At 40.0% G+C, this 18,002-nt stretch overlaps 1 protein-coding gene across 1 annotated transcript; it reads left to right on the top strand.

The window, feature by feature from the left end:
* Nucleotides 1–1,428: 1,428 nt before the first annotated feature.
* On the top strand, nucleotides 1,429–14,510 carry tnfrsf11a (tumor necrosis factor receptor superfamily, member 11a, NFKB activator). Its single transcript, XM_036555109.1, has 10 exons — nucleotides 1,429–1,735; nucleotides 6,813–6,888; nucleotides 7,507–7,632; nucleotides 8,369–8,512; nucleotides 8,940–9,024; nucleotides 9,578–9,654; nucleotides 10,037–10,144; nucleotides 10,323–10,372; nucleotides 10,692–11,424; nucleotides 14,188–14,510. Exons 1-10 carry the CDS (start codon nucleotides 1,661–1,663, stop codon nucleotides 14,508–14,510), a joined length of 1,797 nt encoding a protein of 598 aa, XP_036411002.1. The 5' UTR covers nucleotides 1,429–1,660.
* Nucleotides 14,511–18,002: the final 3,492 nt, after the last annotated feature.

Here is an 18,002-nt window from a genome sequence, read left to right as displayed (position 1 = left end):
CCTCATTTTCCTTGGAATCCAGAGAGCTCTCCCCACCACACCCATGCATAGACACAAATGTAATGAAGGTAATGAGAGCTGTTGATCTGGCCCCCTAAATTGTTTGTTATTTAGGAAATATTGGAAATTAAGACACAAAGGTTTCTGACAAAATTTCCTTTATTGGTGGTAAGGTACGTGACAGTCACAGGATCCTTCTCCCATCTCAGCTACTGTGTGTACCTGATTTATGACTCCTAAAAGGCAAACGATCAGCCATTTTCTCAACTTCTTAATCATTTAGCATGTGTCTGCTTAGAAGTTGAACAACATTTGTTCATTTCTATTTTAAAATAAGAACACTATGTCTACAATATTTTGTACAAAGCCCACACTGAGATAATAGTTCCTCCAAGAGTGGTTATAAATGATTGATAACTCAAACCTTTTAACTTAAACTCTGTGTGTTTTTATTTCAGCATAGTGCCATTCCCTTTGCACTTTTAACAATATATCCTCACTCAGTAGGTGGCTGAGGTAAAAAATCATAAATTGAGGATGGTGCAGTGGTTTACATTTACATATTTAGCAGACACTTTTATCCAAAGCGACTTACATAGGTTACAGTTCTTTACAATGTTATCCATTTATACAGCTGGATATTTACTGAGGCAATTGGGGGTTAAGTACCTTGCCCAAGGGTACAGCAGCAGTGTCCCAGCGGGGATTGAACCGGCAACCTTTCGGGTACAAGTCCTGCTCCTTAACCACTATGCTACACTGCCACCCCCGGAGTGGTTGGGGTGTTGGACTTGGGGATCAGGATATATTGATTCTAATATGCATATTTGTGAAAGCAAACACTTCTTACTGAGAGAAAAACAGGAGTGGTATACTGCTTTCAGCATCATTTGGTTCCTCAAACGGAGACAAAACAGGTGCAAGTTATGAGGTCAGTGGTATTATTCCCGATACAGTTCACGGTCATAGTTATTTCTGTGACGTGAGGTGTCCTGTTCTTAACAAGTAACTCAACTTATTCTCATATTAGAAACCGATTAGCAATAAAATTACTCTGATTAGGACTGCATACACTAAGTAAGCCCAGGATCAACATTGGGAAATGCTTTTACACTGAAAAAACATACAGAGTATGAACAGGTTTTTGGTTTTATTTTAACTTGAACCAACACACTATATGACAATTTCAGTCTATCACAAGCAAAACCTTTAGTGAAAAATACGTACCTGAGATTGTAAAATAACTATAGTACATTTGAATGTGAGATCACCGTTACGAAGACATTGGGTTGGCAGGCATAACTCGTAGTAGTGTAGCGTGAATGGATAACGCAGGATAATCGGTATTAGTCTGTATGGGAGGAGCTAAAACTCCCGTCTTGCTCCTCAACAGTAAGTCGCGTTTTATTTGTGCGCAGAAATGAAGAACTTCGCTTTCAGCGCGTGGGTAAGCACAGAGCGCTGTGCATGCAGTCTGAGAATGCGCTACAACTTGGAAGTTCAACGTCAAATAACTCACAGAAGCGACAAGATAGGTTTTCTTTAGTTCTGCATCCAGCGAACCGAAAGAGCACGAAGAGAAGATACCGGTCATTCCTGTTAACTTCTTAACTCCCCTTAATCTGTTTTCGGGAAAGTTTTTTTTAAAAAACCTGAAGACATGCGAGTGGGTTTTACAATTAAGTGGATATTCCAGGGTTGGGTCACGCACTTGATCGTTACTCTCTGCGCACAGGTAGGTCGACTCTTCTGAATCCCACTGACACAGATAATGTATGTATTGATATCTATCGCATATCATGAACAGAGAGATTGGTTTATTTTAGAAGGAGTTCAGGTTATAAATAAAATTAAATATGTCTGTTGAAGTACCGACAATAGCAATCTTGAAATGCTATTTCGGAAATTTTCTTTGTTAACACGAACACATGATAGGACATGAATAATATGTTTACGTCTTATGAGACTGCACTGACTGGAAACAGTTGTACTTGGTCTGTTTCCAACAGTCCTCCTAACCGCAGGATCTTCGTCTGAAGTTTCCTCACATCTCAGCCCTGGGTTGTTGGTTTGTGGGAAGTCTGTTACGTATTCCGTTTGTTGGTCCCTGATTTGGTACAATGCATGTGGCTAGATGGCTAACAATTTATGGTTGATCAAGACGTCAGGCGATTCTCCTTGTTTACGTTTTACTCTCAGTGAGTCCAAACTAGTTTTATGTGGTGAATTTCTGACTAGCAGGAGAGAACCTCGCTTTACATGAAACATTTTGTGTTAGCTGACTCAGCTTCCCCGAGTTATTATTAATTCTGTCTATGAGCATACTGGAAGCTGTTCATTCTCTTACCTTCATCCGCTGTAACCTACGTAGATGCCTGAATACATACCTGAATTGTGTGTGTGCGCGTGTGCGTGCGTGTGTGTGTGTGTGTGTGTGTGTGTGTATTGATAGGAATGGAAAACAATATAGCTGGGTACATACTTTGTACGTGAAGAAAGGTAAATACAATATTGGTTCCATACTTTGCGATCGGTTCTATTACTCGCGTTTTGAACACTGAATGGCAATTTTCGATTTATTTGATCCGCAGAATGTTATATCCTCTTATTATGAATGCTGGATTAATTTATGTAACGATACAGTATGGCCAGTGTAAGAAGGTTTTGTTTGATTAATTCATCCATTTATTCATTATTGAATTTGTATCTTGCTGTCTAGTGCTGCAGGGCTCCACAGAGTGCATGCCCTTATCTTGAATTTTCAGTGCTATGTGTTGTTCTGCTGACATATTGCCTCATTTGTGCAGGTCTCAGCTTGTGTTTAAGACAGAGCACATGAGTGTTGTACAGTTAGTACTAGGAAATACTCAATTCCATTGAAGTGGCATTCAACCCCTTTGAGAAAACAGGCAATAGTTATGTTCCCTGTTTTCCCAAAGTTATTATGGCATGCAAAACCTATTTTCTAATTTGAATATCTTGAGAAGCGAGGGTGAGTCAAAATACATTAAAGTTATAGAGGAATATGTCAAGTTTGCCTGTGGCTCTGTTACAGGTCATAGACAAGTGTACATTTAAATGGTATCTACATGGCTCCTAAGGTAGCGAGAGGAACAGAGGATTGACCATGGTGCTGCAACTCAAAAATATTAATTTAGCTTTATCAAATTCAATGGTGTCAGATTACACTGGAAAAGTAATGCCCTCAGAGATGGTTAAAGTACACTGCTTCTGATGCTGGTTTGGATGTAGATCAAAACAAAAATTGTAGCATATGTCAACCTAGGCATCACCTTCTTGATAGTTTATAATTACATTGAAATAAAGGCTTTTACGCCAAATCCTAAGCTTGTCAACTATGCTATTGTAAGCAATAAAGTTGATGTTCCAATAAGCATGATTCACAAACACAGTAGTCATCATTGGAAGCAGTAAAATCATTGTCAGTCTAGGGTTACAAGTGCAGTGCATTAGATTTAAGGCAGGAGGGATCTGAATATAACCTTTCAACTTCCTCTGTAAATCTAGTATAGATCTCATGATAGGTGGTATCTCCTGCAAGGGGCTATGCATTTATTCAACCAAGCATGAGACGTGGACAGGTAGAGAATACAGTTAGTAATATAGAAAATGGTTATAACAATTTTCTCTGTAAAATGTTTTGAAGGGGCCTGCTGCACCCAGTTATAATACCATAATGTTTATATTACAGAATGAATGACAACCAAATGATTATTCTTTTAATTGTTTGCCAGGGAGTAATAAGGATGTGTGCATAAGCACAAGACCATGTATAAACTATAACTACAACTACCAGCTGATAAAATATAAAGTAACGCTTCAGATAACTTGCTGTGCCTAGCCAGGGCATGAAGACCCTCTTGTGAGTTACACAATTATTTTGTTGGTTTCACCCTCCAGATATTCACTCTAGTTTTGCTATGATTTGCTCTAACATGCTGTGGTATAACCTGAGCAGATAAACAATCTTTTTTGTATGAGTGGCTTTTTGTGGCTGCTTGAAATGCCATGTGTTTGTTGTTTAGAATAAATTATTATGGAATGTAAGAAAAATGAGACTTCCAAAAAGTGGTGGAGAAAAAGAAACCCAAAATCTCCTTTTCTGAATACATTTGGACTGATGATCCAATAAAAACTGTGAGCAAGGGTCATGCATGAGAAGCAGCCATGCTTAACATTTTGTCTGTGCAGCAGAAATAAAATAATGAGTAATTGCAATGGGGTTTGCATACACTTCTCAGTCCAAAAACGAGAGATTACCACAGGGTGATCTGTCATTACGTAGTACAGGACAATGATTAAGCATCTCAAACAGCAGCCCAGTGCCAGCATACCAGAGGACACTAGACATAAAAAACAAGCATCAGGAATGTTCAGTTAGTAGAGAGCACAAAAACGTGCAGCAATATTGCCACCTTGCTTGAGACCCCTCTGATACACTGTACACAATGACAGATGCCATACACACACAGTTTTACCAGTCTAACACAGAACAACTCTCATTCTTAAAATGCCTTATTGTTTCCTTTTTTGTGATTGTTAAAATGTAAGCATTTCTCACACACCCTTTGACCTCTGGTTTAGTTCACTTTTTCCTCTTTTTGAAAAAGCATTACTGTTAGCTGTGAAGTTATGTCAAGGTACTGCCACATTCACTTATAATGCTGAGATGCTCATACTCAAGGACTTAAAGAAAAAATTAAGTCCTTGAATATATTTCAAAGGATAAATCGAAAATCTTTGTTCATGTGAGACAGTGTACAGAGAGACATTTTTTACATTCCATTAGGTCTGGAAATTATTGTCACTGCTGTACATGCTCATAATTGATTATGTTTATGAGGAACCCTTGTTTTTCACAGGCAAACAAAGGTTGAAGATCTCAAGGCTGCAAGGGATTTCTAAAATCTTGATTGCACCTAGGAAATAATCTATGATATGTAATTATCCAGGGCATTACAAACCTGGCTCTAGTATATTTAGTGGATGCATTCAATGAAAACGTCCAACAAAACTATGACTTGATGCACTGATGCAGAAAAAATGCCCTCTATAATTATGATGATATCATGATATCATCGTTTAACAATAGTCTATATTAATTTCATGGGAACTTTGCTGCAAGTTCAAGTGATATGAGGGGAAAGAAGGAAAATTTCCAGCCACTTGAGCTTGTGCCAGTGTGTGTTCCTTTACTGCATTGGATATGCATGTGCATTAACATGGTGTTTAATAAGGCTACGAATGTGAGAAATGTTTCAGTGAAGATTTAATTTGACTAATTTCCCTGCATTACTATACCGTATGACACAGAGCTAGGGGTCACGTGGATGTTTGCATGAAAGACGGAAATCAGTCAGAAAATTCCCCAGTGTGCCTGTTCCTTCTCAGCGCATGTGAAGGGGAGGAAAAGCAGGGATTCCGTGACAGGTAGCGGGGCGGCGGTTTTCGAGCCATCGTGGAATTTCTCAGCTTCAGTTTTCTGGAGGATGATTTCACATGAAAGTGTACCGCAGGAATGAGATCCGTTTTCACTTTCCTACAAAGAAAGGAAAATTTTCCCTTTTTGCATTTGGCATATTCTTTTTTGCCTCAGCAGTCATAAATTATATGCTGTTATTAACGTCCATTTTAATGCTCCACAAAGTGGAACACTCCACCACCTCAGCCAGCGGCTTGCAGTGGACGCCTCCACATCACTGAAGTTTAATGACAGGGTCTTTAATCTTTTGCTTACAGTGGAAATAGAGTAGAAGAATGCAAAGTCAAAGGAATACACTTTTGCCAAGTAAATAAGAAAGCTTGCGATGAATTCTAATAAAAATGTGGAATGTCTTAGTTTGTTGAAAATGGGTATGTTCAGTAAAACAGCCACCTCTTTGAATTGGGCAATATTTTTTCCCCTTGGCTGTGTATGTGTGTGTGTGTGTGTGTGTGTGCGTGTGCGTGTGTGTGTGTGTGTGTGTGTGTGTGTATGCATGCAATTAGTAATGTGGTGACCATGATACTACAACTCTGGTCATACTGATGGTACTCTGGTCACTGGCCAAACCAGGCTATCTTGTAGCACCCTGCATGTACTGCTCACAAAGATATGTATTCCAATGTACACCATGTACACCCCGCCCAAGCACTCACTATCACACACTGACTGTCTATGGCAAGGGTATCCTTCCAGTTTGTGGAGGGTCAGAGATGCCCTTGGCTTATGTTCCATCCAAAACCTTTGTTATATTGTTGGTTCACTTACTGGGCCTCACAGATGCAGGTGACCATATGCAGAACCACTTCACTGTTCAAAAAGAGTCTAAAAATCTGTCATGTCCTGTAGGCTTTTCAGTTCAGGAAAGGGTTTGCCTTGCCCTGATGTAGACACAAGGTTATAGACAAGCATGTGGGACTCATAGTCCTTTTCCCAATGCATCATAACTGACAGTGCAAGCATGTGGGTGGATGCGGACAAGGCATGTGGGTGAATACAGAAAACATGTGGCTGGGTGTGCACACCTTATCCAAACTTCCCGTGCAGATAATATGGAAATGTAGGTAAATGCAAGAATGCAGCGAAGAGATGATTCAATCAAAGCAATGTGGAAAATCCATCCAGGAAAAAAACAAAAAAACAAAAAAACCTTCTTTTTTTGTTAAAGACATTTTTATTTTAAGTTCAGCTTAAAGAATAATGATGGAGGAAAGAACGTCTGTGAACCTCAGTCAGGTTCAGGAAATTCATCTTATAATTGTAATTCATTTATTATGTATTCTCTTGTATGTTTTTTATTTGTCTTCAGACAGCCCTCTCAAGACCAGCCTGCACCCCACACCAGTATGTGAAGGATAAGAGGTGCTGCAGCAAATGTGAACCAGGTAGGCTCTAAGCGATCTCAGCCTCACAATGTGTCTTTGTTTATTTTTTATTTGCATTTCAACCGGTGATCCTGCAAGCTGGCACATAAACAAAATTTGGATATTGAGTCAGGTAGACTACTGAAAACCACGTGTGTGCCGTTTACAGTTAGAGCTGCCTTAAGGTGTCTGAGGTTGGGGTTCAGCCTGTTCTCATTTCTGTTGGCAACAAAATTTGCTGTTTTTGATGTGAAACATACTGCCCGGCACTGCTGCCCTTGTGAAATGTAATGGTGTGGTACAAGCCACAGCCTGCATGAATGAAAATGTTACGTTTCCTCTTTGGCCTTTTTAAAACTGACTGAGGAACAGTGTTTGAAAGAGGAAGCAGCTCATACGCACCCACACACTCACACGCCCACACACTGTGATTTCAAAAAGACCCTCTTTTTCAGCTTTGTTAGGACATCATATGGTCATGATTGTGAAATCAAAATGACAGATATTTATATTTTTTTTTGAAGTACTTTGTATTGATACCCAACTCAAGACCTGCCTGTGCTTTTTTCCCTTTTGGATGGGTTGTACCAGTAGTTCGCCTCTGTCAGCTCTAATCATAGTTCTTCCAATCTAACGTAGGAAAGTATGTATTTGCGCAATGCACAAGCGAGTCAGACACCATATGCCGGGACTGTGGAAGCGACGAATACCAGCCAGACTGGAACAATGAAACTAAATGCCTCCCGCAGAAATATTGTGACTCAGGTTAGTGATGACTTTGAATATCTGTATGTCATACTGTAGATTTTTGTCAAGGTGCCAGCAAGAAAGAAGGCTCTTCCTTTGCAAGTAGCAGTGTGGTGTACCACACACACTGCGTGTGAAGTCTTCGGAGTCCAACTGTAGATTGGTGTAGGTGATATGAGGGGCAAGTGACAGCTTGTCTTTTGCTTGAAACCAAATGTGGCAATCAAAGTGAGCCTTCAATCTGAGCAGGTTATGGACTGCAGTAAAATGGAATTAGAGATGTCAGGTAGTGGAGGCACTGTCCAAAGCACTGGTTTGTCCTATTTTCAGCTTTGATGGACAAACCTGTTTCTTGTGACAACCAGTGGGTGTGAATTGTTGTGGAACTGAAGAGAAAATAATAAAAGTGTATCTGATTTCAGATAGATTTCAAAACGCACAATTCTGAATGAAATATTGTCTCAGAAAGTTTTAAAGCTACTAATCTGATAAAAGGATGAAAATGCTGTTTATCATTATGTTATGCAATAAAATCTGTTTGGCTGGAACTACAGGTGGGGCATTGCCACTGTTCCCTTGAGCAAGATACTGAACCTGAGTTTCCCCAGCAAATATTGAGCTATGTAAATGGATAATATGTTTAAAAGTACATTGGATAAGCATAACTCCGGAGCAAATAAGCGATACATACAGGAGAGAGTAATGAGTATCCAGTGTCCTTCATCACGGCTGTCACACCATGTCTTTGGTACAGAGAAACGCTTCAGCAAACGTCAGCAGAACCCCTTGGCCGCTGTACCCTGTCAGTGCATGCCAGGGTACCAGTGCTCCCTCAGCAACTGTGAGTACTGCGAGAAAATAAAGGCCTGCAGCCCCGGACAAGGCCTCATCACAGACAGTAAGGGCCAAGCTCTGTTTTTTTTGTTTTTATGCAGACATGTACGCTGCAGTATGATCTAACTGACTGATGAATAGGTCTTTATCTTTGCCCTAGAGAGTGCAAAGCTTATGATGATGATGCCTGGGCCAAGTTGCTCTGTGTTTATCCTAGCATCTTGGCATACAAATAGTTAAAGGCATGGCTTGCAGTGCCTTCCAAAGATGTAAATAGGAACATCTATCTCATTGTACGTCACAAGATGTAAATTATTGAAGACCAGAAAAAAGTGAAGATGCAAATTAATAGTCACCGTGTGACACCAGAAAGAAGCCCATCCCAAGTCAGGCGCTGATGGGAGCAATTATAGATGAAATGACTTTATTTCCAGGCAGTAGCTGTAAACTCTAAGGGCTTTTCTTTTTTCTCCATTTCGTATTTAATGAAGAATCGGGCCGGGGCTCCTGCCTGCCATGTGAACATGGTTACTTCTCCAACGTCTCCTCAATAGAGCCCTGTAAGCCTTGGACTAAGTGAGTGCTTCTTTCAACTACATTTTAACTTCGTAGGAGAATGCAGTGTAATGGGAATATATCTTAGTGTCCACGAATGTTCAAAACATGAAAGCCATGAAAGTGATATAGTGGTGGTGCGGTCTTCCTATCATACAGGGCCACCCTGGCGTCCTAAAATACATTGTTTCAAAACTATACATGGCTGACCCTCATATGAGCTGTGTATGACTTAATAACCATGGGGCCACCAATGTTTACCATGTTTACCTGACTGACCTGTACAATTCTCATTTTGTGCACACACAATTCGATTAGGGCTTAATCCAGCGGGGGTGTTTACCCTATGTTATGTTCAGGTCAGAGGAACACAGAGTTTTATGTGCCCCCACAGACTTCCCGCACTGTGGTATTATGACTAATTTTTGCACCACTTCCCTTGGAAAGAGTTTATTTTCTAGCGCCAGTTGTTTCTGCGGTGAGTGTTTGGCTTGAGAAAACTGAACACGATGAAAATAGAAAAAGCCAGCCTGCTTAAAAATAATAAATATGTACGTATATTTTTTTCCGCCAGCTGCAAAGCACTCGGAAAGACTGAGAGACTGCCTGGGAGCACAAAAGCAGACGCAGAGTGTGGACCACTTATTGCTGGTATGTGGGCCGATATCTGTTTGTACTTCATGTCTAGGGAAAAGGGTCAACCTGGGGTAAGTTTCCACACGGTGGAAACAACCAAGACTGTGGACCACCACTCTGTCTGTATTGTATTTTGCCATGAATTAGTACCATTTGTGTGTCACTACATAATATTATATCCACGGTAGGATAGGATAAATACATATTCATATGTTTATATTACATAATGATTTAATAATAAAGATATCCCAATAGAGTAATCCAAAATCCAAAATTATGTTTATTGTCTGTAGTTAGGACATGTGGGTACTCCATAATGGAAAACAATGGAGATGCTCTAATTCAGGTAATGAAAAATACATTTTGATTAAAATCTGTCTTATTGGTTTTATTGCAGGTATCTCCACATCATGGGTTGTAGTGGCAGTCTTGTCAGTGATAATTGTCATATCACTGGTCATCATGTTCCTGTTTTGCTACAAAGACAAACTGGAGCCTTTCTCAAGTAAAAGAAATCTTCACTGTTTATATATTAATCATGCATTATTTTACCAAAATTTGTTATTGTTGTTATTATAAATATCAGTGCATTCAGTAGAAAGACCACCCTCCCTTCTTGATTCCTCTGCTTTGAGTTTAGGAAGTGTAAACCCTAATAGCTGTGTGTGTTAAATTCTTTTCAGAAAACCTACGGGCATGTGTGCAGAATCTAAAACGAAGTCGGATTCAGCAGGTAAAGAAGACGTCCCTTTTCAGGGAGTTTCTTCGTTTCTGTCATACGTTATTTCACTCAAATCAAGGAAAAAGAGCAAAGAGAACGCTTCAGTTCCTTCAGGCATATTTGTTGATTCTGTATTAGAGATGACAAGTCCCAAGTACAGGATAATGGGTAAGGAAAGGCAGAAAGGAAGCCATTAACCACATCAAACCTTCTTGCCCTACAGCAGAATTGTGTATCAAGTTGTAATATGAATACAAATGCAGTCAGGATTATATGGGAGAAGTGAAATAATTCCCTTAGGAATTAGTATTTGTTTCTTGTTTTAAAAAAGGAAACATCACCAGCACCCTACAGTAGCTGCCATGGTCCACAGAGCTGCACACTTTATGAAATCACCTACCTGATACGCCAGGAGGACGGCCCACAGGAGAATTTTGACAACACCTGCTCCAATGACAGATTGATACACGGTGACCCGCCGTCAGATGAACAGGATCAGGGGGAGGGGCCTACAGGGGCCGGCCGAGAGCTGCCAAGCGGAGAGCCTGCCCCACCCGTCTCCTCCGGCTCCTGCAGCTGCGTTCTGTCTGTGAACGAGCCCCTGGAGGTGGGGGAAAACGAGGACTGCAGCCAGGCGGTGGCCACGGGCCTCACCCGGGCCTGCTCCTGCGGGAGCGAGAACGGGGCGGGCGGAGGGAGCCCCCTCCAGGAGACGCCCCTCTGCCGCAGCTGCTCCTCGAACACCTTCTGCTCCAGCTGCGCCAGCCGGCACGGCTCCTGTGAGGTGTGCCTGGAATCCTGCGGTCAGGCGGCGAAGGACGCCGCTTCAGAGAGCAAGGGGTGCCCGTCGGTCTGGACCCGGGCAGACGGAGACTACAGACAGAACGAGCCGTGCTGCTGCAGCATAGATTCCACTACCATCCCGGTGCTGTCCTCAGACAGTGACAATGACCAGGGCCTGCCCCTCCAGGACACCAGCACACAGAAGCTCTCTGTGGGGGACCCATCACTGGACCCCCAGTCAGAGTGCTCTAGTCACGCTGTAGACCCACCTCTGACATCTGGTAAGTGCCCCACTGTCTACCAACAGCCAGCAGCAACATCAGGTTCAGTCAGTCACAAGTGACTGCTCAGATATAGACGAGCAAAACTTTTGATGAATCAGTCATGGTAAAAAGAAATTTAGCTGATTGTGACTGTAATGTATGCAGTTAACAGGGCATTGTGATGCATCAGCTGTTGCAAAAGCTGATACCATAGTTCATGATAAATACTGCAGATGCATTTTCCTTTCTACAGTACAAACTGTGATTAAAGAGCAAATCCAGAAAACAGCACAAGCATTGTATAATATTTGTCATTGTTATAAGTAATACAGTATTCAAATTTCTCATACATAAGTGAAAGATTTTACTTTGAGCAAAGGACAGAACACCAACCATTACAATTTTTGGTGGTCGTGTATTGTTTTGTTTTTAGGTAAGTCCATGTGTTTGAGCTCATTTTACTTCATTGGTTTTTGGGTATACTTTCTCTTGGTTGTGAACGGTTGTGAAAGTCTGTCTCTTGTTAAAATCTATTGGTAATTAACCAAAGACTGAGTTTATTCACCACATGAAGAGGCTAAGCTCCAGCCACTAATCCCTAAGTTCAAACCCTCCGATTCTGACTATTCCTGTGCTCCGCACCCTGTGGTTGAATAGGACCAGTGCCCAGCTACTGAAGAGGGCGATTCAGGCCGCTTAGTGTATGACTGCCCGGTGGCAGCGGCCTCTGTCCCACTCTCCCAAACCAGTACTTTCTGACACAATTTACAAACTTAACATCGAAACTGAGTGAACATATTCACACCCTGTATTTACACCTTTAATCCTTTCAAAAGTGCAAACAGAAAAGTCACGGTAATGAATAGCGTTTGAAAACAAAGACATTCCAAATGCTGAGCTTCCATTTTGTTACATGTACCTTGTTGGCTAGAATCATGGGAAATTGGGGAGCGGCTACACTGGACTGTGTAAAACTAATGTGACTATGGAACCAGGTAACTATCCTTTCTAATTACATTAGTATATTCATTCATGTAAGATCTGTAAGTGACGTTAGCTGATTACCTCAGTATGAAAAGCTAGAAGTGATTTTTTCACACTTGTAATTTTTAATCATTCTGTGTTCTAAAAGCATACTTAAAAATAATACTTTTGTCCAACATTTAGTTAGACTTTTCATCTTAAACTTTGATACACACATGCATTTTTAATTAACACCAGTAAGCCATAACTTCATTTAATTTATGACAAAGTATTCAACACTTACAAGGAGTTCAATATGTGACTGTCTAATCCATTTTGTCCCAGGGAGCCAGAGTAGCCAACAGTACTGAACAATATTTAAACTTCAGACACTTTTAGGCAAGACAGTGGCGTCAGACTATTTAGTTTCTCAGATTCCAAATTGCTTTTAAATTTCCTCATTCTTATTGAAGCAATATGTGCAACCCTTCAGGCTGATTAATGATTCCTTGCCCCCATACACAGGAAAGTAATCTTCCATGTCCACAAAACTTTAGATTCAGATCTAAAGCTTTAGATCATGTGGAATGCTGAAACAGTCTGACTTATACTGACTTAACCAGAGACTTTGTTAATTATGTTAATTATGTTTTCCCGTCACTCTGTCAGGACAGCTGTTTTATAATAGATGTTGGCCTTTGGCCAGTCGATCCAGGAAACCATATTGAAAGACTATTGTGACAAACAAGTTGAATTGATTAATTTGCTGGAATGTAGACATGCAATATCTAGTGTGTCATTCTGCTTCTTCCATTCAGAGGACTGGGGCCTCTGTTCACTGTAACCACAATGCAATGAACTTTGTCTGCAACTTTGAGGAAATTGATCAGCAGTCTGTTGCCACTGTCCTTGGCAGCTGTTAGCCAGTACACCAGTAATTGCAGTAAGACTGCAGATTCACAGTCTGTTTTGAAATGTCTGTATTTGCATTAGCAGTACAAAAGCAGTGTGTTGTGATGAATGAAATATGTAGCAATTGTGTGCATACAGTCTCGTCCTTTATAAATTGATCCAGTGTTCACGTGGTAATGTTTTATGCTAATCATATATTCACTGAACCAATCAGATGAACAGAGCAAATGCAGTCTGGACATTTTTGCTATTTTTATGGTATTTTTTCTGAAATGTGAAATCTTAAGTTAATTGTAATTATTTTCCAGCAATGAAGCTATTTTTGCAACATGTAGAACATGTCAAAATATTTATAAATGTACATAAATGTACTGTTCATGATTTGCATCTGTGTATGTTTTGCATGCATTTTCTGTTTAGTTTTTAATTAGCTTGAAAGTAGCCATCTGCATCTCTCTAGTCAGGAACAAGAAATTCTGCATCCATGTAAGCAACAGTAATAGATATAATAACACACACCCTGTTACAGGGAGTATTACAGGAAAATTGCTATTATTGTGTATGTCTTTAAGATAACGATAATTCTGGTTAATAATGTTATTTAGACAAGATATAAACACTTAGAGAATGTAAGTGGTCACAGACAGATGAGTAAATTCTGTGTGATCAGTGACTCATGTCAGTGCGGCCCACTCTAGACCAGAGAATATGTGTGGCATCAATCAGGAAGTGCGCTGTGGGTAGCGATGTTGAAATGCCATGGGAAGGAAATAGCTATGCACTTTTTGAATTGATTAATATTAATCCATTAATAACCGAATTTGATTCATGTCACTTCTTATGCACCAGTATGTATAACCTGTCCTGCTGTTTCACTCACAGCACCCTGTTGATTTCTGCTCGCAGGTCACGTGACAGGAAACAACAATACCACATTCATCTCAAATGGACAAGTCATGAACTTCAGTGGCGACGTCATCGTGGTGTACGTCAGTCAGAACTCTCAGGGCAGCGGGGGAGCTCCTGAGGAGGACTTCGGCAGCCCTGTCCAGGAGGAGTCCAGCGAAGACGACTTCCAAGGGGTCGCCAAGCCTAAAGCGAACACCGTGCCGCAGGAAGACGCGCCGCTCCCGCTGCAGGAGCAGGCGCACCTGGGACTGGCAGCCAATCACAGGAGCCTGCCTGGGCAGGAGAAGAGCAACGATTGGTCCCCTGGGAAGTGTGTGTGAGAAAAGCAGGTGTTGCCTCATGGGAAATGTAGGCATTCGGCTAGAACTGTTGGAGTCTGCCCTTCAGCTTTTGTCTTTTTGTATCATTTGTATTCAGATTGTTCTCAATGCATCCAGAGTGCTTTTTTATATATTAAGATAAATGCTATGCATTTGTTGAACTCAGTGTCTATGTATATTTTTTTTCTTTGTGATTTTTAAGTTATTTTTAACTTGCCCAGGGTGCCCATTGCTAGTTGTTTTTCAAGCATCATTGATAACAAAATGATTAAAAGGTACACTAGCATGCGCAAAGCTGATAATGTCTTGAAATTGTCCAATTTGTCTTACCATCCTAGTTAATGCAACTAGAGCCATTTTTGATTCTGTATTTAGGCAGAGTTTGATAGAACTGTGTACACAGTAGATCAAACTTGAGTCACCTCTTATAGATCAAAAAATGCCATGTTCAAAAATTGGTTTCAGTTTTAGATTGAAGGAACTGTCATGTGATGTTTTAAATTTTACAGAAGATGCTGTGGGCCTCAGGTTTTTAATTTGCGATAACTTGTGGTTTTCGTTTGTTTACAGCCCTGATTTAAATGTATGCAAGCAGTCTCAGACTGGGGTTTGTACAAAAAGTGGTAGTAAGTGCTGAATGTGGACAAAGACCTGCAGAACAGCAGTATGTCAGAAACATGTGGGTTTAGTGAAGGAGGTCTCTGTCTTTCAAGAACAAACATTGTTGAAAAGGAAGAAGAAAGTATTTAGACACAGAAGAAGAAATGAAGCCTCAACCCCTCCCAAAGAAAGGGATTCATTTAGGGAATCGTACAGTAACAGCATGAATGAATGTGAGCAACAGTGTAGCTGAAGACACCAGTGAATATTGAAGCTTCAATCATTGATTCTGTTTTCAGAATTTCATTTCCATGGTATGGATGATCCTTTAAGTTCTTTTACTTGGTGCTCTTTGAGTTTTGTCTATGTCCGTAACTATGAAAATTGACAGTGCACTTAAGTCAAGTGCTTTGTCTTGTTTTACAAAAATGATTTTACATAACAGTCACCGTAACACTATGGTCACATTTTTAATCATGACATAGAAATTCTGAAATTTACTGGTATATGTATGCTTTCTCGCAAAAATGAGATGGTTATAAATGTGTAAATTAATAATGTATAAACTTCAATAAAATGAAATGAACTGTGTATTCTTAATCCTTGTTTTGATATACATTAAAACACAGTATGTGAAACCCTGATTTAAATTCCATTTTGTTTTCTAATTACAGAATTTTCTTAGTGATCATATTGATGCTTCCTTTGCAATTTGTTTGATGTCAGTGGCTTCATGAAAATATCATTTAAGCAGTTTGATATTATGAGAGTGAATTGTTTTTATAACTCAGCACAAAGTTGTAAAAACAAAACAAAACAAAAAAAAAGCAATGTAAAAGACAAGCTTCATCAAAACCAAAGATAGCTTACCTACTGCTGGGAAAGGTATAGTGATGCAAATGCGAGCTATTTCCTTTCACCACACAAAAAGCACAGGCACATTATGGTTTAGATCATGCAAAGCAATTTCGCTCACAAGTAAATGGTGGCATCACAGACATGCCAGTTGGGACATGAGTGTAAATAAAGTGCATTTTTGTTTGTCAAAACAGGAAATCATGGTTGAACTGCACATAGTTCACATGTGACTCACTATCTGCTATTTTTAATAGTTTCCTATGAAGAAGAGTTCATGACAATAAATGTGACCTGTGCTTTTGTGCCACCTAGTGGTTTTAGGGGTGAATTAAATGCTTCAGAAATTGCATATTTATTCCTTTATTTGGCATGCAGAATGTGAAATATTTAACAGAAATGTTGATGCATTTCACCAAATCTGGCAAAGATCTCATTTTCAGCCATAGTGACTTGGCAGGTTATGTTAGCCCTCACTGTATGAAACATAAAGCAGAAACAGTGGACCAGATCTATACATGCGCATCATGAATATCAATACATTGCCACACATTGGTCATAACTCACCATCAGGTGTCAGATACAATTCAGAGACGTTTCATATTTTGGGGCATTGCACAAAAAATGGTTTATCTTTAAGAAGCAGCATAAAAGCAAGAAGTCTGAGTGAAGGTAGGTTAAAAATGAGAATCTTAGAAGTTTTGTGATTATAAATTTGATTTACTAAGATGGTGACTTCCTCTAATTAACAAGGTTCCTATGACTAAATCAATGACGTCTCATATTTGTTTCTGTAACGCCTAGCTGCCTCTGAAGTGTTAAATTTGAATGTGTTGGATAAATACGAGTAGCATAACACTAAGACCGTGGATGGAAATATGAAGCCGTGACAGAAGGCTTGTTGTGTGTGAAGATTATGGAGAATTGCTCTCTGTTTACGCTTGAGCACCAGCAGCACAAATGGCCCTGTGTGTTTATCTGAATGTGTTTGATTAAAGCGCTTGAGGGCAAGGCTACACGGGAGAAGTTAGCCAGGGCTCAATCAGCACGTACTGTGGCCTGGCTCGGCGTTGTCCCCCTCAGCAGAACCTCATCCTGCTTGATTCAGGGGAGAGGTACATATACTTTCTGTTGGCCCTCTTTGGACACTGGGACAGAGGCAGGGACACCCAGGTGAAGTGTCACATGTCCTTTCGACAGGACAGGACCACCGCTGTCTCTTAAACAAGCCATACGCCTGACTTCCATTTCAAAACACTATACCGTGATATCAGATCGCAGAAGATGTTCAGTGAGCTTTCAGGTGTCTGGAACAGCTTTTCTGGAAACTCCCTGATAAATCTGAACAGCATTTAAGGGGAAACTCTCTCACCTGCCACTAATGGCTGTCAACCCTTAAAATTAAGTGCTGAGTATTATTACAAAGCATCCAGTTTTGCTTCATCTGCAACAATGTGACCAAAGATCCTTTCAGATTGGGATAATGATAATGAATGATTGTTGCCATTTTATGCAGATATATTTATAAAAGAGGCAATTCTATGTTCATTTTTTCTCTCTTCTCAACCCACCTTTCTGTGTGACATTTGATTAAATACATTTGTATATATGTTTTAAATGTTTCTTTTAGACACTGTAAGACATGATTTTTTAGAAGAAACTAAAGAAAGTCATTTTGACACATATTTATGACACAATAGAATTATTTAGAGCAATGAAAAATCATTTGGATAAGAGATAATAAATTCACACTATTGCAAAATTATATACTCTACCTGTTCTAAAAATCTTGCCTTTAAAAAAATGACAGCGAAGGTTGTGATCGTTATTTACTTTCATATTTACTTGGCAGAAAAAAGGTTCGGACACACAGTGCTCCTTCATCAGAGATTAATATAGCAGATAACCCAATTCTGCCATGATCACATGCTACAGTTTATAAGAAACCAGTATAATGTTCATGACCACAGCAGGGTGCTTCTTTGAGGCTGACCTTTGTGTTTGGAACCCAGTAAATAAACACACCCATTTTCCATG

This window comes from Megalops cyprinoides, chromosome 2 (assembly GCF_013368585.1).
Source record: "Megalops cyprinoides isolate fMegCyp1 chromosome 2, fMegCyp1.pri, whole genome shotgun sequence".
NCBI lineage: Eukaryota > Metazoa > Chordata > Actinopteri > Elopiformes > Megalopidae > Megalops > Megalops cyprinoides.
Note: the sequence above shows the minus strand (reverse complement) of the source record. Positions and strands in the feature narration are given on the sequence as shown.